The sequence below is a fragment of the Parasteatoda tepidariorum genome, chromosome 1 (assembly GCF_982258835.1).
Source record: "Parasteatoda tepidariorum strain Cologne lab strain chromosome 1, Ptep-v5.0, whole genome shotgun sequence".
NCBI classification, from domain to species: Eukaryota; Metazoa; Arthropoda; class Arachnida; order Araneae; family Theridiidae; genus Parasteatoda; species Parasteatoda tepidariorum.
This window is the reverse complement of record NC_141755.1, coordinates 40,476,228-40,502,457: the sequence shown is the minus strand read 5'-3', so window position 1 is coordinate 40,502,457 and position 26,230 is coordinate 40,476,228. Positions and strand designations below refer to the sequence as shown.

Below are 26,230 nucleotides of genomic sequence, written 5' to 3'. Positions count from 1 at the left end.
TTAATGGCCCCTAAGAGGGTTGCACACATGCTAGTACAAGTTCTTATATTTATAATATAGACTATTTAAGTTTCTATTTTCAAAAGGTCACTAAAAATTGGACGCTGACATATGATCGTCAAAAAGTCCCAAAATTTGGAAATAGTTCAAAAATACAATATCCTTGGTATTGAATGGGTAATATATTTTTATTGCCTTAAACATTAAATTTTATTGCTTTTTTTGTTTTTCCTGCATTTTGAAACGAAATGTAAAAGAAAAAATCAAAATTTGGATTTTTTATACAGTTGGCATCTTTATATCGAAAGCTAAATATTGCAAAAAAATCTTTTGTTTTTAAATATAAATTTTGTTTTATCAGTTTTTTGAAGTTCTATTTTGTTCTTAGCATTAGCAATAGAAGGAGAAAAGTTATCAAGCCACTTTTCTCAGAATCAATCGTGAAGTGTTTTATACGTCGTTTCTTTTATTGCATTGCAGTATTATTTCTCCCGGCTAGTACTTGTATTTCGTTATTTGATTGCATATTTTTTACTCTTTCTTTAGTAGTTTTAAGAAATAAAAAGTTTCAATGTAGCTTACAAAAGTATGACTCGTATTTCTAAAGGTAATAAGCTGTAACAAGCCTTCTAGATTTATCTTAGAAATACTATTTAGTTTCTTTTAACTGTAGTGGAGTTTTTAAAAATTGAACTTTAAATTCACTCTTGCAACTTAAACTTCTAAAATAATATACCTTAATAGGTAACAGCACCATCCCATAATTCTTTTGAAGATTATGTATTCTATCTTTTTATTTCTATTTGTTCTCAAAATTAAAATTAATATACATTTTTTAATATTTTATATAAATTTATTTTTTCTAAGACAAAATGGTAAAATATATCCTTTAAATTGAGAAGGTTGTCTTACGACAAAGGTCAAAACCACTTTTTTAAGAGATTTCCGTTCCTGGAGGTGGTGGACATTCTGGTCTTGGACATAATGGACAAATTGGAATGTCAGGACTCCTTTTGGCTCTTCCACCATCTAAGCAATAAAATCTTGGGCAATGGCAGTTCTGCGCATCAGCACTTACAAAGGTTAGAAGCAATATAACAAATATAATATTGTACATTTTACCAGCCCGGAGTCTCTGAAATAAAAAAATAAACAGTAATTTTATTTTGCAATATTTTGGGGATTGCACTGATGTTAAGAACTATTATAATTGTTATTCCACTTCTGCAATTCTGCGTGTAATGCATTTCGGAAAACAAAGCGCTATAGAAAGTTTAATACATATACTCGTAAAAACAGATTATGTGTCATTGAAAAATGTGTCTTTTTAGAAAAAAAATTTCTATTAGTTTAAATGTAGCGTCTAAGTATTCTTCGGGTAAAAAGAGCTATAATTTTAAAAACAAGTATTTTTGAAACCCGCAACGATGTGAATGGAAAAATTATGTTATAGAAAGTTGAATACGTATACATTGGAAAGCAGATTATGTGTTATTGAAAAATGTGTCTTTTTAGGAATAAAAAAGAAAATACATTTGCTTAAATGTAGCGTTTAAGTATTCTCCGGGTAAAAAGAGCTATAATTTTAAGAACAAGTATTTTTAAAACCCGCAACGATATGAATGGAAAAGTAATGTAATAGAAAGTTGAATACGTATACATTGGAAAGCAGATAATATGTTATTGAAAAATGTATCTTTATAGCAAGAAAAAAATTATCTTAGTTTAAATATATCATCTAAATATTCTTCGCGTAAAAAAGAACTGTAAATTTAAAAACTAAAATTTTTTGAAAATCGTAACGATATGAATGGAAAATTTACTAAATGAATGGTTTATTACGATTGTTGCCTTTATTATCAGATTATTTAATAACCACTATTAATTTGCTGAACCAATTGTTTGAGTTTACGATTACTGATGCTCAACTCCGTAGCCTTGAAATTTTGAACAAATTTCAGAATTAAAGAGGACTCCTGATTAGATATTGGGAGGAGAAATTTGCCTTCGTGGTGGACTTTTTGGTGGAACTAAGTCACATTTGCGTTGCTTGGAGAGGAATACCATGAAAACCTGACACGGTTAGCCTGGTGATAAAGGGACTCTAACCCATGACTCGTCTACAACTGAGAATATTCTTACGTAAGCACCGTGGTCGGTGCGATCCGGATGCGGTATTCGTATCGACCAGCCATAGCTGGAATTCGAAGCCAGCCAACCTCTGTGTAAGGTGGATGCTCTATTCTCTGAGCTACAAGCAGCTCCGGTTACCAGAATTATGGTTTTCTTTGCAATAAATGTCATTGCCATACAGTAGGGTAACTTTGCAAGATTTTTTGCCCGTGTGGTATTGAGTTTTATAGAGCAGCTATCTATGCATTAAACTGAATGATAAAATAGAATTAATAATGCAAGATCTTTTTGCCATTTTCATTTAAAATCAAAAATACAGATTCTCATTGTGTCATTATTTTCGTTTATTTTTGAACTATTTTCGTTACGAATTTTTTGTTAGTTTTTGCATTAGGTTGACTTTTGGTTAGAGTTATCTGGTGTTACTTTCTGACGTGAATTTGTCGAACCTAATAATGCACGAAATACTGAAACATTAAGTGTTGACCTTATATTATACTGGCAATATTTCACCTGATCAGTGATAAAAAAAAACTTACACTCGATATTTTAAAATATCTACCAGGATTATAATATTCAAATATTTTTTCGTAAAGATATCAATTTCAACTTTAAAGCTTGAAATTTAATTTAAATGTTTGGTTTAAAATTTCAAATTTATAATATTTAAAAAAATTGCATCCAGGTTGATGGGAAATACTAAATATTTCGCTTTGAGGAACTCTGGTATGCAGAAACATAATGAAAAAATATTTGAAAAGAAACCGCTATGAAATAATGATCCCCCTTTGCCTTCTATATTATTCCAATTATATTATTCAGCAATAAAATTTGTTCAATAGATAAAAACACATCAAGCAATGGATAATAAATTTCTAAATTAAGAAATTAAAAATAAATAACATACTTACGAGTAAAGATGAAAAATCAAAATTGTTCAAGAGATGTGATTCGCAATATAAAATGTAGTACCTTTAAATGTGAAATGATTAGTTTTCTCTTATGCACAACTTGATGTTTGATCAGAGAGTCAGCAATTTAAATTCTTACGAAATAAGACGATTATTGCGAAATAACACAGATTAAACATAGGACAAATGTAATCATATTTTATATCTTACTAAACAGTCTTGTCATGATATGGATCAAAATGTATACACATTCAGTTGTGCAATTGGAATTTTGAGTTGTTGTAATATAAAACATGACAGTTTTAATTTCCCCTACTTATTTTACTTTTGCATGATGTTGTCGTATGTATCAGTTATCAGTCACCAGTATTATATATTTTTTATGTTTTCCAATGTTAATTTTGAAATTATATTTTCTATTTAGAATATGATTTTGAGTTTTAGAATTTCTATTTGGAGTTTTAATTTTGCTCAATTTCAAAGGTTTCGTTAAAATGTATCCCAGAAAACTTCCGCGTTGCTACAACTGTTCCTGTTTTAGAATTTTTTTCCTGTCTAGAACCTTATTAAGAAGATATTTAACAGTGAAAATAATATAATTTTTCTTCCTCTAAATCAAATGCATGGTCATTGAATTATCAAATATTGATGGAACTAGTAAAAGTAGAATAAATGTGTTCACCACAGAAAACGATGAGGGATAAAAGAAATGGGGGTCGTAATTATACTACATAAAAGTTAGCAGCTTACATAAAATTAGCAAAATTGGTATTGGGTCTTTTTCTCCAAACAGTACAGTGTTATTAGTCACCCAAAAAAAGATATTAAAAAAATTCTACTATTATATCAAGATTGAGACTATTGTTTACTATATAAGTCCAATGTACTAAGTATTAGCATTCAACCATTCTTGGGTATTATAAATTAAACTCGGATAAAAATGGATGAGTCAAATACAGAACATCATGCTTAATATTAAGAAAGTTTCATTTGTATTTAAAATTTTCCATAAAAGTTTCGAGCGCGAAAAAATAATCATTCATTCTCAAGATTCGTCAGATGTAAAGGAGGAAGGAAAAGAAATTTGGAACAGAACACGTAACGTTGCAACAAAAAATGAAAATCAAAAATCGAAATTCTGTGGTGGTAGAAAGAGAAATCAGCATTCATTTGAATGGACTAAGATTTCAACGAAACAACAGGAGCTGACTAAGATTCCAACACATGTGCGGCATTAGAAGATTTCTCACATTCTTAATAATGGATTTTAGGATGAGTTTAATTTATTCGATTTAGCCAAAGTCGCACTGGCAAGATATGTGGTAAGCGTCCCAATGATTTTCTGTAGTGATAGGTTTTTTAACCAACTGAGCGTTAGTCCTGGCCTTTCCGGATTTTTAGCAGCAAACTGCATCAAAATCGATTTTTCCATGCTATACACAAGGAGAGTTGTTCGCAGCAGGTATATTTCAGCACAATTTCAACTAGAGACTCTGGACTTGAAGGGGAAATTATTTAAATTTTATTTTGTTAACAGGAATAAAAATGACTTTAAAATCAGAAGGTATTAAGATCGCAGCTATGTATAGACAGGGGAGAAAAAAGGTAAAGTTTTCATATTATTAAGCATGTCTTCAGCTTCAATTTCTTGGGTTTTTTTCATATTAGCAGAGCATTATTATTAACGAAGTTAATAATAATGCATTGACCATAATAAAATAATTTATTTGAAAACATTCAGAAGAAAGAAAATGTTTCATTTTTGCATTTGCTTTCGTAACTTTTTGTTCCTTATTTTTCATTTTCAGAGATTTTGATAAACATTTTTAATTTATATAATCATAACTATGAGAACAAAAAAGAGAAATCTAACATTGGTTTATAAATTTTTTATGCGATTAACTTCAGCAGCATTTCAAAATCTTTTCAAATATCTAATTTTCTTCCTTCACTTTTGTTGACATATTTATTTACCCCATTCTAACTTTTGGTAATTTTACTGTAGGACAATTATTAAGAAATTTAGTAGCGTTGGATACTAAATATATTGTTTTAAACTAAATGCAGACATCTGAAATAAAATTTAGATCTTTTTTGAAATAAAATTTAGCAACCATCTTGAATTTATTGATTGAATTAAAATGAAGATAATGTAAAATCAAAAGTTTAAACTTTACTAACTGTGGAAAAAAATAAGGATGACCGAAATTTCAGATTTTTTAAGGAAATTTAGAATTTCAATTTGCTTTGCAACTGATACTAATTTGATACTTTATTCTAGCAAAATTTCGTTACGAGTTGAACACAACTAACAAGTCACGCACCATAAGAAATAGTTAAATTTTATTTTGATTTGTCAGAGTGAAAATATACAGAAGAATAGTTAATACCATTATCCAACAAATAAAATCAACACATTGGTTAACCGCACCAATGATGCGAGCCACTTCCAACATAACAAAGATATAAAAAAAACATCAACACTACATAATACTGTCAGCATAACATCATTAGTCACTGCCAACATAACAAAGATTAAAAAAAAATCAATGCCCGGCTTACACTTGCTTAGTATACCCTGAACTGATGACCGGGATAGACTCATGATCACTGGACTCATGTTAGTGAGAACGGGAGTTGGAATCCAACCGGCTTAAGATTCCTCGTGTAGTAAATTATGACTGGTGCACATTAAATCTGTCTGGTCACAAAGTCCTCCATTTTCCCATTAAAGAATTATACATCTGGGGGTACAGAATCGCATATTGCTCCTCTGTGTTTTAATGGTCTACGACAACAGCAACGACCCTAAACTGATGTTCTTTCAAGGTTGAGTGTGACTGCCCGGTATACCCTACATTGATATTTTTTTAAGATTAAGTATGACTGTCTGGTATACATTTGCTTGACACATTCTACACTGATGTTGTCTAAGGTTAAGTGATACTTAACTGCATACTTCGGACTGCGGTATACCATCTTCTTCCACTTCTACGCTTCCCGGCATATAGTATTAAATATCATATTTTTATTTATAGCATCTAAAATGAGCCAATTAGATTAGCTTTTCAAATGATAAATCTCACGTATCTATTGCGCATGCGTGATTAAGTGTGGGGCAAACAGTTTGTATAGGATAATACCACCGGAGGCTAAAGTCATTTTCTTTTCGTGTGTTTAAACCATTTCAATTTGACACCTGAAAACAAGTATTATCCCAATTTGATGTTTATCACCAAGATTTGGTTGTTTTTCTCATCATATTAATTTCTGTTCAAGATTTTTTTACAAATATATTAGAAACATTACAATCATTTTAAGGTGTATTAAATAGTAGTCACATTCATTTTTTTCAAGTTTTATTTTACATACATTTCTTACAGTTACTTTTTTATTCAATTGATTAAAAAATTATGAACAATATACAAAATTTATAACAAATTATCTTCTTTCACCATATAATTCAAAAACAGCAATCTAAAACCAAAAAAAAGACCTTTTTCAATTAAAATATATTTAAAATTTTAAAAAAGAAATCCATTTTCTTTTTGTTCTAAAATAAATCAAGGAAATTTTTCCCTTTAGCATTTTTTTCATACCCCATTTCAACAAAACCCCTTCAAAGTCTTAAAATGCCAAAGATCAGTTTCTAAAAAATTATTTCCTGATACACTCTTTGATTAATTTATGACATGTTTTGAAAATCTATCTGATTTTTTTTCTTAACTATTAAAATATACTCGAGTTTGATAAGTTTTGAATGCATTAATCCGATCTTTCTATATAATGGTTTTTAACTTTTAAAATATATCACCAGGTCTTATGTAACACGTGATCAAGAAATATATTAATATTTTAAGTCTAAAAAGTTTTTTTTTTAATATTACACTTTTTAAAAAAAATTGTACTACAGTTAAATATAAACATCGGTAAATTTCTGAGACTTGGGACATATAAGAGGGAACATATATGTTTCAGTTAATGGTGAACTACTATCGTAAAGCAAGTTGAAAGATGGAATGAATAACTTGCAACATATATCATTGATTAAAAATGGCATCGCCTTAAGGTTAATGCACAATTTATTTATAGTATGGATCTAGGTTGTTTGAAAATGTTTAACAGTTCACATGAAGTATGATGATTGGTACATCACTATTAACTTTAGCATTTTTTTATAATTTCTAAAAATATCGGACGAAATGCTGATAAAAGATATTTCCTATTTTACCCGTTATAACAATTTTAATAATTTTAGTTCAGCGCTTTCTTCTTATTTATTCACGCAATCTGTATTTTGAATGATTAAATTATATTTTTTTCAAGTTAATTTGTCAATTTTTAGAATATAATGGTTCATTTTGTTTTGATTAACAAATTTTTCTTACCCAGAATTATAATAAATGCATATTTTACTATAATCTTATTTATTGAAATAAATTGTAATAATTTATTGAATATAATAATTTTATTGATTACAATAAATATTTATTTTATTAAAAAAATATTCTTTCTTTGTGGAAAATAATTTTTTTAATAAAACCAAGGAAAACAAAAGCAAGGCAAGGAGAAACAAATTGGTAAAACTACCGTATTGTAATGTAATGATTTTCTGGTAAAAAAAAAAGACTGAAAAAATTAATAAAACTAAAATATACGGTATTTATTACACTCATTTGGTAATTTCTCTGTTCATATTGTAACGGTTGCCTAGAAGTTCTGGTTTTAAAATTTATAGTTCTTACTGCTACTCATTTAGTTCAAAATACAAAACTGAAAAGTAAATTCAACCGAATAAATGTTTTTTGCGCCATGCTTAATGATATCATGAAAAATTTACCAAATTATACCATCTTAACCAAATTTTATCACTGTAATAAAAACATATATTACTATTAATTCTAGCAAATCCCTTCAAAATCGCTTCTGTAAAACCTTTTCCATAACCTTTTTCACATAGAGCCAAAAACTGGGTAAATTTTGCAATATTCTGGTAGATTTGTCCTTACTTGTCCATGGAGGTCGGTGAGGGAAGCAAGGAGGGGCTCGAGTGATGGGCTTCTCAGTAATTTAAAATATCTTAACCAGTAATAATTTCAATTAAATCTTTTTAAACTAATTTAAACCTTGCTGCATTCTAAACAATTTAAATGGTTTATTAAATGATTTGGACCACTTTAAATTTACAAGTCATTTTAATTCATTTTAATTTAAGTCAATTAATCATTTTAAATTCCTATAACAATTGTTTCTATGTTAAATCTTAATAACAACCTTTAACCTTAATATAGTGCTCATTATATGCACTATAAATAAGATGTTAAATTGAAACACTTCAACCAAGACGAACGATGGTGCTAATTTTAAGACGTATGATTATATGATTTGGCTTATGTCCATATTAAAATCAAAATCACTGCAAATGTAAATGATAATATGGCTCATGCTTGTCAAGTCTGGGAAGTGTAATAATATTGTTCAACTTTACAGCACATTAATTTTAAAACTAATCTATAAACATTGTTATGATACACTAAGTATTAAAATCTCTAACAGTGTGCAAAATGCAGAGAAAAAAATGAAAAATTTCGGATATAATGATTGCGTACTCCGTAAAATCCATTTTTGCCGTAAATAAATTTTTATCGTAGAATATTGTACATTAATTTTTAAAGTATAATTTATTTTATTAGAGTAAATTACCAATTTTGCGGCATATATTTCGATTCTTAATTATACTGTAATAATTTTATTATTGGCATATTTTGCCATATTTTGATAACTTTTTACGAACGAGAACCGAAAAGTTTTGGCCCGTAAATAAAAGATTTGTTGATCTAAAGATAATTTCATGCAAAATATGATTTCCAAAAATTATTCGTTATTTTGTTTCTTCAATCAATTTTACTTATTAATTGCAAATAATGCAAATATTTATACAATTTCAAAAACATTTAATTTTAAATAGCAAATTATTTGAACGAAAACAGTCGAACAGTTTTTGAGTTATTAAATTTTAATTTTGAGACTTTTTTAAGAGTAAACTTAAGAGGGAACGAAATGAGTTGAAAAATACCTTTTATTCCGAAAAGGCAACTATGAATCAGGTCCCGAAGGAAGTGGTGGACATTCTGTATTCGAACAATGTTGGCATCGAACAATATCAGGACTCCTTTTAGCCCTTGCACTCAGTGGGCAATTAAGATGTGGGGGAACTGGACAATAGCAACTTTGAACAGCATCAGTGGTCAATGTTACAAGGAGAATAATAAACACAATCTTGCGCATTTTTTCTTGATTTTCCTAGAATGAAATGTATATATATATATATATATATATATATATATATATATATATATATATATATATATATATATATATATATATATATATATATATATATATATATATATATATATATATATATATATATATATATATATATATATATATATATATATATATATATATATATATATACATATATATATATATATATATATATATATACATATATATATATATATATATATATATATATATATATATATATATATATATATATATATATATATATATATATATATATATATATATATATATATATATATATATCAGGAGTTTCCAGCTTACATATGAGGCTGGGGGTCGCAATTAAAAACACCAGTCAAATGGTGGGCAGCTACTTTATCAACATTTTGTATATGACTCTTTCTTGTTTGAAGGAGCATTAAAGATTAATGTCTGATTCAAAACTATTGAATTACAAATTAAATTAAGAAGTAGATATTTGCCTGAGAAATAAATTTTTTTGCACAGTTGGTATATTACATTTCACAGAAACGAAGAGATTAGGTTTGTTCAGCAAGGAAAAGTACTTTAAACCAATATGGAGTTTTTACGAAAATTGTCTGCAGAAAAGGACAACTAATATATTTTAGTTGTCAAAAAAAGGCTTGGTGAGCCAGAAGGGGCCCGCGGGCAGCCAGTTAACAACCACTGATATATATTGTTTTACGCACCTGAAACCGGGGCTTGCACTTGTTTACGTTCGTGTATCAATTAGGTAACAATGTAATGCTATACGTTAAATAAATACAAATAGGAAGTATGTAAAGAATTTCCTGAATAAAAGCCCATTATATGCATGTTTAAATATAGAAGTATTGCATATAAACTCATGCAAAACATGTAATTATTAAAAAACTGCAATGTGTCTAATAATTTGATCTAATTATTGCAACAATAATATAATACCTGATAGTAAGTATTTCATATTTATACAATATATCGTCTAATTTATCCAATCGTCGAATTTATATGATACATCGCTTAATTTAACCAATTGGACAAGGATTGGACCCGAAAGAAAACAAGTGCAAACTGGTTTCAGTCTCGTATAAAACAATAAAACTCTATAGTATCACCTGATAATTAAGATTTTGCATAGACTCTTATAGTGAGTCTAATAATTAGGCTATGGGGCTGTGCATATTTATGTACATGTATACATATATTGAGTATCAATATAATACTTTTTTGCACAAAAAGCATGTTTTATGTATTTTTCCATTAAAAGCAACTTTTAGAAATTTTTAAAGTTTTAGATTTTTTGTATGCTTCTTAAAAGATCTATTCAAAGCATTTAAAGACTTGAGTAGATGCAAAATGTGAGTATATTTAAAATACAATGGACTCTTGATCGATACTGATTACAATTTATTATTATTAATTATTAAAATATAGTGACTACGGCGTGTGACCGAATACCATCACCGAATATCATGCTCTTCATAAATATGTAAATCATGCGACTTTTCATTTTTCGGGCCTTTGAGACACATCTGCCTGGAGATAAATATTATCTATTAGTGGGCTGCGCCCCCAGCTCGCTAACGCTCGCCAACCCCCGAAAATTGCTACGCAATCTTGCATGATTTGCTTCGCAAACAAAGCTCGCTTCGCTCGGTTCTAACTTAGGTACATTGCAAATGCACAAAATTCTAAGAATTCAAAACTATCATTCAAATCCATATAAAAAATTTTTTTTTAAAAAATTACATATTTTTAGGAAATACTGAGTCATTAAAATAAATTTGAATTCAAATAAATGACATGTAATTCGTTAAACCTATTAGAAATGTGCTATAGTATAAAATCTTAAAGCGTAACAGCACGACTGAGACTCATTTTTCAATGAATAACTAATAAAAATAATAAAACAAATAAATTCGTTCTATAAATCAAAAATCGTCAAATAAATTCGTAATACATAAATTCGTGAAAAAAAGCGCTTTCGACAAAATACTAAAATAGAGGTCTATCGACAAAGACTACTCACTTCTGCCTAGCTTAATAGTATGAGATTGCCGCAGCTGATAGGGTGAATTTCGGAAGAGATCACATTTGGTGAGAATGCTCACTCTGTTTATTTCAGTTTCCGTTTTTAAAAGCGCTATATGTTAAGCCACCTAGGCTAGATTTGGCATGTGACATTTTTAGCGGCAATCATTGGTCGATTTTCTAGCGTCGCCATTCGGGGAGTTGTAATGAGGCTTTTTTTGTCGCCTTGTAAGAGAAATATATATATAGATTCTGCTTCATTTTCCTAAGTTATTTGCTTCAAACAAATTGTTTTTAATGTTTAGTATGCATATGACTGCAGTATGAATAAGACTAAAATTATTTTTATAAGAATGAAAAAATTTTAAACATGCATTTTGCATATGTTTTTTTCTATATCAAAATGTAGCATATACTTACAAGTAAAGACAATGTATCAAAATGATTTCAGATTTGTAATGTAAAAACAATTTTGAAATGAGCTATTTCTCTCTTTTTATTTGAACAGACAAGAAGTAATGCAAATTGCATTCCTTTATTGTGAAATAAACTTCATTCCTTTTGAGTACTTTCCTTTTCATTTCAATGTCACGTAGAGATTTATTTATTTGCTCCTATTTCATGCAATTTTATGATGTTTTACACACGATTTCAATTAAAGCTCAAGATGCATCATTTCTTTAAATAATGATATACTTTACGATGCACTGTGGAAATCTTCGTATCAAATTATGGCATTAAGTACCGGCACTTTGGGTCAACATTCGAAAAAATTTTTTTGCCGCAAAATCTCTATCTTTATCGTAAAATATTATTAAGTAATTTTTACAGCAATTTTTATTTAATTAGAGTGATTTAGTGATTTTACGGTAATTATTACTGCAAAAAATTACGGTTAATCAGAATTTTTTGTTCTGTAATATATTTTGTTAAAAATAAATTTACGGTGAAAAAAATTGACTCCCTTATTGCTGGTACTTTTCATCATAATTGGCAGTAAGTATAAGATTCCAATTACTTTATCCTCAAATGTATTACCAATGTTCTCAGCACACCTTTTCGCACAACAGAAATATGGGAATTCAGTGGGTATTATGGCTAACCAGCTTACCTCTGTTTCTTTTTTAAACTTGAAAAAAAAATATATATAAAAAATATTTTTCCTATTTATAGGCATTTTTTACTGCTTTATTTTGATATATCAATGAAATAATTTAAAAGTATTTTTGATTCATCAAACTTTTTCAAGCAAGTTTCTTGTGACAGCGAAACAGAGTAAAAAGAACATTTTATTCACCAAAATATTTTATAAATCTGGATTTTCTGTGAGTGGTGGACATTTTCTTATTGGACAGTTAGGACATCAGAGAATTTCAGGATTATTTTTAGCTCTTGCCCTTAGTGGACATGTAAGTCGAAAATCACAACTTTGAGCATCAATTATTGATAACGTAAAAAGAAGAAAAGCAAGGATGATTTTATTCATTTTTCTTTTCTTGAGCTTCCTAAAATAATTTTAATCTGCTACATACACTGAATATAATTAAAAAAATATCTAATTTAATACGCCATTTTGAAAGATAAAATCATCCATTATGTGTGAAACAAAAACTATTGCAATTTTATTTGAGTGGCAAATGTAATTGGAAAAAATATAAAACTAACAAATTTGTCGTTCACAAGTGTATATTTTAATTTCCTTGATATTACTAGCATTTTGTTTCAAATAATTAAATTTACTACTACTAACTAAATGTTAACAACTATCAATGGTTAATTATTCCTTGTAATTTAGAGCCCTACCTAGAAGACTAGGGAATCCTGGATTAAGCATTCGAACAAACTAGCCCGTAGGAAATATTGTTGAGTTAACTAACCTATATTTGCGTTACATGGAAAGGAAAACTACGAAAAGCTCTCAAGTTTTGCCCGATGGAGACAATTTATCAACCCAAAACCAGTCTATCACTGAGGATGTTTTACAGCAGTACTGTGTTCAGAGTAATCGGGGAGTAAAATTGGTATGAACCATCCATCGCTGGGATTCGAATACGTTTTACCACATTGAGACGGGAATGCTCTATCCCTCATCTACCAAGGGTCGAGATACTTGTATACGCTATTTATGCTTAGTTTACAATACTGTATTGCAAATGTATCTTTTCTGAAATATGTCCATTTTATGAAAAGTTTGCGATTCAATTCACGACCAACACGTTTACAGCTAATTAAAGTTTTTATCTACATTTGGTTATTTTTCTATACGTTTACATCTACATTTAGTAATTTATCTGTTCATATGGGTAACGATTTACCAAAATTTCTATTTTTTAAAATTATATTTCTTAGTACCAACGACTGCAAAATAATGCACTTCGTCTTGTCCCCGGTGCTGTCAAGACCACACCCATTGACGCACTTCCGCTATATACCAATGAATTACCTATACAATATGAAATAAAGAAATCAGCTTTAAAGCTCTATCAGAAACTAATTCGCCTACCTCATAGCGTTATGTTGACCAAGTCTGAACCTTGTAGGCTGAAGACTCAGGACGGCTACCTTCAAGCTGTATTAAAAGTGATGGATGAATTTGATATGCCTTCCCGGATTGAACCTTTGCTTCCCCCCTTAAACCCTATGGAAGCTAGCAAAATATTATATCACCGGGACCTTATGAGTCCTGTCTTAAAAGCCCAGGATTGTACAGCAGCTTTATTCAGCACGGGGATGGAGACTATCCACAATCGTTTTCCTCTTGAAGCTTGGTTGCACATATATACAGATGGCTCAAAGCTTGAGATGGATACCGTTGCCGGTGCTGGTATTTTTGGTGAGCATTTCACCCACTATATTTCGTTGGGAACAGTCAAGACAGCTTTTGATGGTGAGGTTGAGGCAATCAAAGTAGCTTTAACTCATTTAAATGCTCGTCCTTCTCTTTTCGATCAAGCTGTCATCTTCTCGGATTCCCAAGCTGCGATTCTGGCCATTGCCAACTACTCTCAAGCCCCTAGCTCTTTGTCCATTGTGAAATGTAAATCTTTAATGACAGATATAGGTGAAAAATATAAAACAATTGCCTTACAATGGATCCCATCCCACTGTGGTATCCCCGGCCACGAAAAAGCTGATGCACTGGCCAAAAAAGGTTGCTTTGTTAATCAATCCCCAAATAACTTGGTTAGCTATAAATCCACTTCGTTAATGATTAATAATGCAATTAAGACAACACATATATCATTGCTAAAAGAAAGGACGAAAGAAAAATCGTGGGGAAATGACATCATTAATCTCTCCGATTGCCCAAGAAGCAGTGCTGTAGCTGCCTTTCGTATTGCTACCAAGCACGATTGCTTATACTCCCATCTTTTCCGTCTTAAAATAGTGGATAATCCTGCCTGCCCCCTCTGCCGCAGTGGTGCGACGATGAATGCTGAACATCTTTTCAACTGTTCAGTTCTCACAAAGAACTGCATCTACTCCCGATACTGGGAGGCCAGAGAACTTTTGTTCAATTTAAGTTCTTGATTTAATTTTTGTGTTTGATGTTTTGCTTTTGTTTTCGTATTTTGTGCATTTCATATCTTTCTGTATTTGTATTTTTCTTTTCTTTTGATCTTTGTACGGCGTTAGGATAATGTCTATATCTCCTGCTGCATTGGAAATAAAAAAAAAATTCTTAATACCAAACATTTTGTAAAAAATACGCAACTTAAAAGGTTATTTCATCAAATGATTGGTTTTTATGCTATGCTCCAAAAAATTATGACAGACCTCGAAATTTATAGTATACTCTTTTATGAAACTCTCTTTCCATTTTTTCTTACTTTTTAATTTATTTTTAGTATTCATATTTCATAATTTTTAGTATTCGAAGACCCAAATTCTTTTGCTCCATTTTTTATTTCTTCAGTTTTTTATTTCATTAAATATTTATAAAATAGCTGTTTAGTGCATTTAGATAGGAAAATTTTTACTATAATTTATAAACTTATTTTTTATCAAAAAGCATAGTTTTGATAGTATTAACAAGAAATTAAGAAGAAACAATCATTTTTACACTGCTACACAATTTTCTTATTGTTTTATTCTCCTTAAGGTTTAATGTTATAAAAAACGTTTAATATAGTGCTATAGACAATAAAATGCACAATTTTTGTAGAAAACAAATTTTTCATAAACTTAGGACAGAGTGTTAAAAGCAGCTCACTTCCTCCCTTTTCATTTCTTATTGGCTTTTCCAGTAAACACTTTTTTTAGAAAAAAATATGAATCTTAAAAAAAAACTGTTTTGCAGGAAATTTTAAATAATTTATTTTCTACACTACATTTTTTCTTGGACTTCAAGATTTTTTATGCATTTAAAAATTTAAATAAAAACTTTAATGGTATCACTCACGAAATCCTCATCTCTGTTAGAGGGATTTACCATGATATACAAAACTCTCTCAGCAGGAGTTCAAAAAAATAAGAGCAAACAAATCCATAAATAAATGAAATAAAGCCGTAAATTAAAAACTACTGTTTAAAAGAGGGCATTGTTCCATTTCACTTATTTCACCACATCATTCAATTACAAAATTTATTGTATTTTGATTCAATTCGAATAAATTATTACACAGTATATCTATATAATTCTTTATTTTTAAAATAAACAAAATATGTTAGAAAATATCGCAATCAATTTTCTGCTTTAGAGTTTTGCACTTGCCTTTAAGTTCCTGAAAACAAAAAATGAACAATTTCGAAATTATACAAAAATGAATTGCAGATTATTTTAATGCAATAAAAAATGAAGTTTGAAATTAATTCAAACTATTATTTTTTTTATTACCAAAACCAATAAAGAAGCAATTTATCAAGAGAGAATCAGAGGGTTAATATTAGTTAATCAATTTCTAAAGTCATAATTATCTGTTTTAAAGTTCAACAAATAATTTGTAAATATTTCATTACAAAGCAATGGTTTTTATTATTAATGCCGGAAGTAGTGGTCCTAAACGTTATTTTTAGTTCATTCTGATAAAGATTTGTTAATTTCAGTAAAATCAGTGCCTAAAGCTTAATTTATTTATAATCTTTGAATGACAAATGTAAGTTTTGAAATAAAATCAATTAATTCCTATTTTTTCGGGTCTTCAAACTTGAATTTTCACATTCAAGGGCGATCGATGATCTGAAAAAGTAAAATTTTTAAATAATATATTTTTATTAATGTTACCGAAATCTGTGTTAAAAAGTAAAAGAAAACGTTTCCCGCTTTACGATTTCTTAAAGCGCCAAAATTTTAATTACAGCTTTGTGCCGGATTTCAGTTTGATTATTATTAATTGTTCAGTCAAATAACCATAAATAAGATGATAATCAAACTATTAACTATAAGAAAAACCGTTTATTAATTGATTTCATCTAATGCAGTTAATCAACCAGAATTTTATAGTACCAATTAAGCCCACTTAATGAAGCCTCTTATTTTCTTGCAATTGTGAACACATTATAGCAGAGACACATAATCTGTTTGTCTTATGGCTGAGAGAACGGGGGTTCGAGTCCACTACAGTATTTTCTCCATTAGCTTCAGCACATGAAGAGTTTCCAGCGACCTGCACTCTCCAATTTCTTTAACAAAAAGCCTAGCTCTAATATCAAGAAAAATTCTTTTTTTTACAGTTTTGAAACCATTTTACCTAAAAATGGTTGAAAAACCGTAGAGTTTGGTAGAGTTTGCATAGTTTTAATAGCATACCGTACACGGTTTCAATACAATTGGGCAAAAAATGTTTATTGACGTAAATTTTACGGTTAATTAGAATGACAGTCTACTGCTGATTATTTGACTATTGTTACGAAATGTCAAAATTGGATAATAATTAAGAATCGAAGTGCATTTCATTATTTATAGGTATTTTTAGGAAAAATATTTCTAAAATTACCTTCTATTCTCCCAAATAAACTCAATCATCAATTGGTCTAATCATGAGTGGAGGGCACTTTCTGTTAGGACATGATGGACAAATTGGGGTATCAGGACTTCTTTTAGATCTCGCATTTAGGGGACATATAAGGGGTGGACAATGGCAGTCCTTCGCATCAACTGTTGCCAAGGTTACAAGAAGTAAGACCATAATAACTTTATACATTTTCTTAGTTTTGCTTTCCTGAAACAAATGTATTACTAAGTATTTTTTAATCAATATTTTATTCAAAGAATTTAGTGAATTAGCTAGTTAATGATGACACAAAATTCGATTAAATAAAAAAACTATGCACTCCTGTTAAAATAATTATTAAAGTTATCCCTCTTATTTAAAATTAAATATGTATTAAAAATCCATAAATCATCAGAAAATATAGGTGTCAAAAAAGTGCAGAATCCCTTTAATTAATAACTTTAAAAGATTCGAAAAAATAAAATAAATAAAAATACCCAAAATTACATTTAAAAAAAATTATACTAAACAATTTTAAAACTACTATTTCACTAAAAATTATAGAAACGAGTTCATTGAAAATTTAGATTTTAATATAAAGAAAAGTACAAAGCTGAACCAAAATTATTTACTAATCCAAGACCTTTAAAATTATCTTTTCTTTCAATGAAATTTTAAAATCGCCTTTAAGAAGTTTTATGCAAGAGTTGATAAAACTATACCACGCATGACTGATAACTTCAAACAAAATCAAACTATTTACCTATCTCAAAATTTTTTGAGAATGAAGTCCCCTAAATCATATTAATTCAGAGAGAATAAAAATCTGCTGAAAAACATAATTCTGATATTAAAGCTAATATATAAGGTGTTTACACCATTTATTTGGTAATTTTTCCGTTTTTATGTTAATGGTTTACTGGTAATTTTGGCCTAAAAATTTTACCGTCCTGCTACCACAGATTTAGTAATAAATACAAAACTGGAAAGTAAATTTTGACGAATAAATTGTTTTATGTCATGCTCAAAGGTATCATGATTAAATTGCCAACTTTTTCCACATTTACGAAATTTCTTAATGGATTTTAAAATCATATGTAATAGTTAATTTTACCAAATTCCTTTCTCAAACGCTTCTGAAATAAAATGACCAAAATGTTACAATAGCAACAGAAGCATGCTAAATTTAAAAAATTCTGGTAGATTTAGCTAAATATTTTTTTTAGTGTGAGCATCTAAGACTAATTTATAATTTAGTGATAAACATAAATAATGAAGATAATATTAACAGATTATTAAGTTTTTATGGAATATATATTAGACCATTTTTTGCACTAGAAATGCTTATGCTTTTAAGTAATTTTAAATGCTTTTAAAGCATTTTTCTTAAAGTTTTCTTCTTAAAATTTGCTTAAATCAATTTCATACCTTGATTTGATATAAAACACAACATTAACGCAATTGTTGAAATATATAATCCGGCGACATTGGTTTTATTTGTATATAAAACAATATTTTCTCTAAAATATTGCTAGAAATTTATAAATATATCTATTTATAAATATATCTATTTATAAATTAAAAATACATAATTACTTAATTTATTATTTATAAAGTTATAATAAATTTCAAAAAAATATAATAATATTAAATTGAATTAAAAGAACAAGATAATTCGCACTTACGTGAAAACTGAAAAATTGAAGCTATGTAAGATTTGTGATCAACTTATAAAAATAAACCTTTGAATCATGAAATAATGAGATTTTTATTCTTGAAGTAATTGTTTTATCAGATTGATAGTAAAATAAATAGCATTTCAGTATTTTGCAATAAATTACATCAATGTTTTCAGAATTGCGTATCATTGCAATGACACGGAAAAATTTATTTCTTCAGTCTGGCTTTATGCTTCACTTTATAATCTTGTCACGATTAGAAATGCAACTTTTGTTTGAGTTTCATTATTTTTCTAAAATTACGATGCATTTAGAGCTAAATAGTATTCGGAATTTTTTTTCTTGTTTTGTGCTTTAAGCATTTTAATACCCAGCGAACTTATTAAAAGATCATAATCTTTATAGTAGTAATAATAATGGGGATTTTAAGTTTTAATCTTTTTCTAGTAAAGAAAGGTTTGTCTTCGTGCGATAAATGTGTAAAATTTAGCTACGTGAAAGGAACAGAATTAAAGCCACGTAAACAATTTACAAATTCAGAAAAATACAAAATAAGTAAGTATCATTTAAAATAATAAATCAAAACAGAAAAGGGCTTAAAGCAGCTAAACCCGAATTTGTTTTATTTTAATTTTCAAAATCAGAAATAAAAAGTATTCTCTCATAATAAACTACGGAGTTTATGCAATTGCTGATAAAATAATTTTCCAGATATTTGATAATTGAAAACTAGTAACTGTTCTAGCTTACTTTTTTTTATGATTGAACTGCTATTTTTCACTACAGGGCAATTCCACGAAAGTGTCAACTTTTAAGTGAAATTTTTTTTTCATGAATTGCATATTTTAATTTTAAAAATATGTTCAGAAATAGCCAAAGTCTACATATTACTGTTTAATTTTTGATAATTTTAAGTTTTTTGAATCTGGCAGCATTCTAAAGTAATCACATGGCTGACAAGTGAATTCTTCACATTTGTGCTCAAATTGTTTTCTTGAAAAATACTTATAAAATAAAAGAAATGTATCTTTCTTTTGCAATATTTCGATAAAAATATGCATATAGTACAAAATTTAAACATTTAAAACATAGCCTTTAAGTCATTTTAAGTTTAATATATTAAATAAAAGTAACTTTTTTTTGTGTCATTCCGTCACATGTTTTAGTATATTTTTTTAAATAGCAACTGCGTTTTTGAATGAAAATGTGTATATTTTGGAATATAAAGCAGATGTGGCATAAGAACCAATGAGAAATTGTAAAATTCTATGCATTTGATTATTAACTTCCAATAATTAGCGTGACGGAATGACACATCTTCGGCGATGGAATGACAAAACGAGTCCTTGAGAAGCTTAGTCAAAAACTAGGGAATTATTTTTTTTTTCAATTAACCTAATGGCTAAAACAGCTGTTGAAAGACAGATAAAATGTTGAAAAAGACCAAGATCCCCATGATATGATGAAGAAAAAAAACAGAGAAAGAAAGGCAGAGAAGAAAGCTTCCGCGACAAAAGTTGGACTTAAAAAACTCATAAGTGCAAACGCTGTTGTGCGGAGATTGTGTAAGCAAAGAAAAAATCAAATTCTACCAATCTCTTCACATACAAATAATTTAAATTCCCTATACAAATTCCTGCAGAGTCTTGGTAAAGCCATAAAAAAAATTGTACACTCACCATAAAAAAAATTTTACACTCACTTCCAAAATCACCAATAGAGGTAAAAAAATTAATTCAGTCTTTCTGTGAGAAGTATTTAACTTCGAACTCAAAAGAAACTAAGTGAGAAAAGTAATGTTGATGAGCTGTTTAATTTGGTTAAAAAAATTTTACTGTCAAGATGATGTTAGTTACAAGCCCCCAAGTATGAAGGATTCAGTCATAATACAAACTCTGACAGAGTAACGAAGAGTGCAGATGCAATATATACTTATGGCCTTAAAAGAGGTTTTTCATAAAGAAGCATATATTGATGTAAAGTGTGTCTTATCTCATTTTTGTTCTTATTCTCATTTTTGTTAAGTGTATCTCATTAATACCTCACAGCACATGCACCTATAAATACCATGTAATTGTGATGTTGTTCTAAAAGGCCAAACAAGATGTTGGCTACTGTAAAACGGCACATAATATGTAAAAGAATTTTATGATTTCATAAAGTCGAAGCAACAAATCGTTGAAGTTTTGTTTTTGTCCAGCTATTCTATTTAAGAGAGGGCAAAAGAGAATGACTTCAGCTAGACACTTGCTACATTAGCATTGCCAGGAACAAGAGACCTGCACTAGATGCTCATGTAGTTGAGAAGCGAATCATCAAAATTGGAATGCTTTCTAATTTTAACCAAAACCAAGTGTATGATTTGAAAAGCCACTGTTTTGAAGAGGAAATGGAAAATATGATTGAGGAGTATGCGGTCGGCTCTTTAATCATTGTCCCATACTGCGGAAAAAAAGAAGGCACATTTATATGCAGCGCGAATTACTTTGATAAACAAAGACGATTTAGATGTTAAAGTATTTGAAGAACATGGGACAAAAATTGATTTATGCATAAATTTCCTGAGAGCGAAGATAAGATGTGACATTGGCAAGTTAGATATAAAACCTCTTCTGAGACAACCTAATTTTCAAATTGTTGAAATTTTAACTGATTCTTACGTAAATATTAATTCTGTTTATCTGTTACATTCTGTTTATCATTTACATATTAATAAAACATTTTTTAAATGAAGACTTTCTTCCACTAAACTTTTTGTCATTCCGTCACGGTCATTCCGTCACAGCAAATAGATGTTAATAACTGCTAGCCAACCTGAGGTTAATTTTCCAAATTCGCAATTTACATTGCTTACACATTATACTAAAAGTAAAAAATAGTTCAAAAAATAATAGTTGCAAAATTCACAGAAACTACCAGTTCTAAGCGGCATGCCGAAAGCTTGGTTGCCAAAATGTCATTCCGTCACACAAGTAAAAAGTTCATAAAATTAAAAATAAAAAAAATACAAAATTCTTTTTTTTTTAGTTTATGAATCACATTATACCAATAATAATGATATGCATGAGAAAAAATCATGTTCATTTGAAATTAGATGCATAGAAACTTCAATTAATTGTCATCATGCAAGTCAAAATGTCATTCCGTCACATATGGAATTGCCCTACAGTTATTTTTTTCGAAATTTGATAGTTACTTACTAGGCAGATTTTTACGACTTATTAGAATACTAAGCAGAATTAAATAAAACCCGATTTAAAGTCTATATGACAATTTGTTTCAAAGTAATGAGCATTTTTATGCAGCTGTTTAGGGTACACTACTTCAAAAATTAGAGAATTTCGGAAATCTTAAATTTTTCAGAAATAAGTAAGTATTGTTTCCTGTACAATCTTAATGCTGAATTGAATACAAATCAATTACAAATAAAAACATTTAATTTGAATTGTTGATTCTTGAATACATTGATTAAGAAATATTAAAAAAACTATTTTTTTAAGAAACAAAATTTTTTTATTAAAATAATTTTTTTTTAATCTCATGTGATTGACAATAACGGAAGCCCTTTTCAGAATCAGTGTCAAAAGTTTATAAAAAAAAGTTATTAGTTTCATGAAGCCTGGCAAAAAGTATAAAAATATAGACTAGATTTATTGAGTTTTAAAGATTTGTAAGAAAAAAAGAAAGAAAATCTAATTATCAAATTTACAAGTACCTCAATGTATAGGATGATACCAGATGTATAGGAAAATAAAAAGTTTTAAAATTTCATAGTAAGATTGGAATTAAATATTTGAATTTCTGTGAATGTTGTTAATGGTAGTACTTTCTTCAGAATATTTTATTTTGTGGCTGTGGTACCTGTCAAGCTTTATGACTACGACGATTAAATAGAAATGGCAGAAGTGGACTGCCATTTATATGAAGAAGAAAACTAATTTCATCCAGTCAATTTAAATCATGAAAAAATCAGTTTCTGATATTTAAATATTTTAAAACCTGCCACTATTATTGTAAATATGACTTTCTTACTAATTCTTTTTTTTTTCTTTTAGGTTCCAACACTTCCAAGTTTCAACGGGTAGACGGAAACAATATTAAAATAATTTTGTTGGCTTGTAAAGAAAATGAAATTTTAGTCTTAAATAAAAGTAATTTGAATTTCAGACTAAATATTTAAATTTTCAGTTTTATATCTTTAAAAATTCCAGCACCTTAAACAACTATCTTCTAAAAATATGTGTTCCCACACATAATTTTTTTTCACTGTGGAATTCGGATAGGCGTCATTTCAAGATGATTTAATCAATCAATTAAATATACAAACGAATTATGTATTTGAAACTTTCTTTTATAGCTCAGCAAAAGAAGCAATTACTGCCGAAGGTATATTAAAATCGTCAGGTTGACAAATGAAGATTTCTACTAGTGAAAGTTTTTTATTTATATACCTTATTCTTCATAAAATATATATAATATCTTTATGCATATTATATTCTTAATATAGTGAGGCTAAAAACTAATAAACTAGGTGAACCGTATAACACCTCACGTTTGGGAATTATTACCTTCGTTAGTATTAAAAAAACCGCTTTAGGTTGAGCTATATAAGCCTGAAGTCTACAATATCGCATCTTAGGTTGATAAATACAAACTTCTAAAAATACAAATTATATATATATATATATATATATATATATATATATATATATATATATATATATATATATATATATATATATATATATATATATATATATATATATATATATATATATATATATATATATATATATATATATATATATATATTAAAAATAATCTTTACAAGTGTCAAAAAATACACTTGAGGTTGTTTTATGATAACCAGAAGTGAAAAATGGCACACCTTAAATAGATAAATAAATAACTAAACTACATAAATAATACCTGAGGTAGAAAAATAACAACCTAAAGTAGAACATCGAGCACCTCACATTCATAAAAATCAAGCTATCCAACTGTCGAAAAACACACTTGAGGTTGATTTATAATAACCTGAAGTGTATAACGGCTAACCATACGTTGATAAATAAATACCTCAACAAGCATAAAATTAGATACCTGAGGTTGAAAAATAATTAACTGATTTAGAACATAATGCACCTCACGTTAGTAAAAATTTACCTTTCCCACCTACAAAAAATACACCTGAGTTACATTTATAATAACCTGAGTAGTTAAATGAAACAACTTAGGTTGCTAAATAAATACCTCCACAATTGTTAAAAAACATACTTCAGATTGATAAGTAATTAACTAAGGTTGAAAATGAAACACCTTCAAGTAGTAGTTTTTAGTAGTTTTTTTTCATTCAAATTTATTACACAACTCTTCATGCTCCCATAATATGAGGCTTACAATTGTGAGAGGGCGAAGTTCAAATTTAAATTAAAAGAAACAGAACAAAATTAAAAGTCTAGATTTTCAGTGTATTTAACGAAGATGGACTAAACAAGAAGTCAAGAAGTACCTGCGTGTCTCAGTTTCTTTTCTAAGCTTTCATTTTGACTTGCATATAAATTACAATAAAATACAGTGTGTAAAGACACTTAATAAACACAATATAGGCGAGAGTGGGGTCAATTGTAACATTTTTTACTTAACTATTTTTAACTAACAAAAAATCCAATATATTATTAGTATTAATTGACAGACGAGTAAAGTAGACTATCCTCTACCAGAAAAATAAATAAATACCTGATTTTAAATGTTATCATATTAGTTATTAAAAATTTTTGGCAGTCGTGCACTTGTTACAATTGTCCCCACTTACGGGGTCAATTGTAACAGTTCATAAATTCAACTAAAACATAGCTAATTATACATACTATCAGAGTTGTGATATATTTTTTTATTGATCAGAATAGAAGTGATATTTTAGGAGTAAAAATAATAATGAGCAGAGACCTAAAGGGTTAAACTTTTAACTTTAAGGGGTTAAAAATTTTAATTTATGCTGTGAAAGGTGACAAATAAAATAATGCACATGCAACATAATATAAGTTATATAGGAAACTATTGGTGGTTCTTAAAGAATTAAGTAATAGTTTGTAAACATAAGATTATTTATTTTCAGCTGTTACAATCGTCCCTTTACTTATTGTTACAATTGTCCCCAAGACTCCATTTCAGCTTCATTTGTTAAAAACAATGCTAGTTAATTAGCAAAACTAATTTTTTTTTTATTGAAATGTTAATTAAGGTGTCCACTTACATGTTCGGTTACTAATTTTCATTTGTTTAAACAAAATTACTTTGCTACAATATAATATTCTAATACCAAAAAAAGTACTTGCGTAGCGTGAAAATATCTTTTGTGATGTACCTCTTTTAAAAGTACATAAAAATGGTTGCCATCAGGGGTGTACATGTAGATTTATTAAGTACACCTAGTGCGCCACCTAGGAACCAAATCTAGAACCCGACACTCGAAATTTTTGCTCTGTTACAATCGTACCCTGTTACAATCGTACCCTGTTACAATCGTACCCTGTTACAATTGACCCCACTCTCCCCTACACTTATAAATTATTTTTTGACGGATATTTTTCACGGATTTCAAGGTTCGTAAAATAAATGTATAAATAAATAAAAAATTAACTTAATTAATTAATAAATAAATCATTGCATTTTATAAAATATTCATCCATATAACTTCTGTTTGGTTTCAATGGATTGTGTTAAGGAATACCTAAGAAGAGAACATTTTATTCTAGATATGAAAGCCAGATACGTAAATTAGTACAAATACTAAATTATATACTTTTTTCATTAAACATTTAAAATTTTAGTTTTCATTGTCCATCAGCTTTAGATTGATTTCATACAGTTAAGAGAAAAATAGATTAATCGAAAACCTGACTCCACGTGCATTAATAGCTGTTTTCCAGTTCTCCCTTCCTTTTTGTCCTCCCGCAGAAATCCGATGAGTGAGATCCTGTTACGTTTTACTCCTTAGCATAAGGAGAATAGTTAACATTTTGAAATGTATTTCTAAATTATCGTTCTCTGTACCCATGTATTATAAGATTTTAGCTCATTTCCATGCAATACATGTAACAGGGCTCTAAAAATCAGTGAGGACCTTCCTTAGATTTATTTATTATGGAATAACAATCACAAAAATTATTTTATGAAATCTGGAATAAAGATTCCTTAATAAGAATGTGTATAAGACAGAAATATTAAA

At 28.4% G+C, this 26,230-nt stretch overlaps 1 protein-coding gene and 3 long non-coding RNA genes across 5 annotated transcripts; 1 reads left to right on the top strand and 3 right to left on the bottom strand.

The window, feature by feature from the left end:
• Positions 1 to 831: 831 nt before the first annotated feature.
• Positions 832 to 3,184, bottom strand: LOC122271062 (uncharacterized). Its single transcript, XR_006226139.3, has 2 exons — positions 3,045 to 3,184; positions 832 to 1,135 (listed from the first exon to the last, which is right to left on the bottom strand). It is a non-coding gene; the product is annotated as an uncharacterized LOC122271062 (long non-coding RNA).
• Positions 3,185 to 6,386: 3,202 nt separating this feature from the next.
• On the bottom strand, positions 6,387 to 11,957 carry LOC122271063 (uncharacterized). Of its 2 annotated transcripts, none has more exons than XR_006226140.2 (3): positions 11,808 to 11,957; positions 9,121 to 9,347; positions 6,387 to 6,521 (listed from the first exon to the last, which is right to left on the bottom strand). It is a non-coding gene; the product is annotated as an uncharacterized LOC122271063 (long non-coding RNA). The 2 variants fall into 2 exon arrangements; XR_006226141.3 differs by lacking the exon at positions 11,808 to 11,957 and adding an exon at positions 11,386 to 11,521.
• A 1,944-nt stretch (positions 11,958 to 13,901) lies between these two features.
• Positions 13,902 to 14,918, top strand: LOC107438455 (uncharacterized). Its single transcript, XM_016050755.1, has one exon. The coding sequence runs from the start codon at positions 13,902 to 13,904 to the stop codon at positions 14,916 to 14,918; it is 1,017 nt and encodes a 338-aa protein (XP_015906241.1).
• Positions 14,919 to 15,958: 1,040 nt separating this feature from the next.
• Positions 15,959 to 19,143, bottom strand: LOC107438460 (uncharacterized). Its single transcript, XR_001583371.4, has 3 exons — positions 19,006 to 19,143; positions 17,324 to 17,548; positions 15,959 to 16,111 (listed from the first exon to the last, which is right to left on the bottom strand). It is a non-coding gene; the product is annotated as an uncharacterized LOC107438460 (long non-coding RNA).
• Between the last annotated feature and the right edge of the window lie 7,087 nt (positions 19,144 to 26,230).

Bases quoted from the DNA above. Each gene is read 5' to 3' on its own strand.
- LOC107438455 (XM_016050755.1), top strand. From the start codon at position 13,902: ATGTTGACCAAGTCTGAACCTTGTAGGCTGAAGACTCAGGACGGCTAC.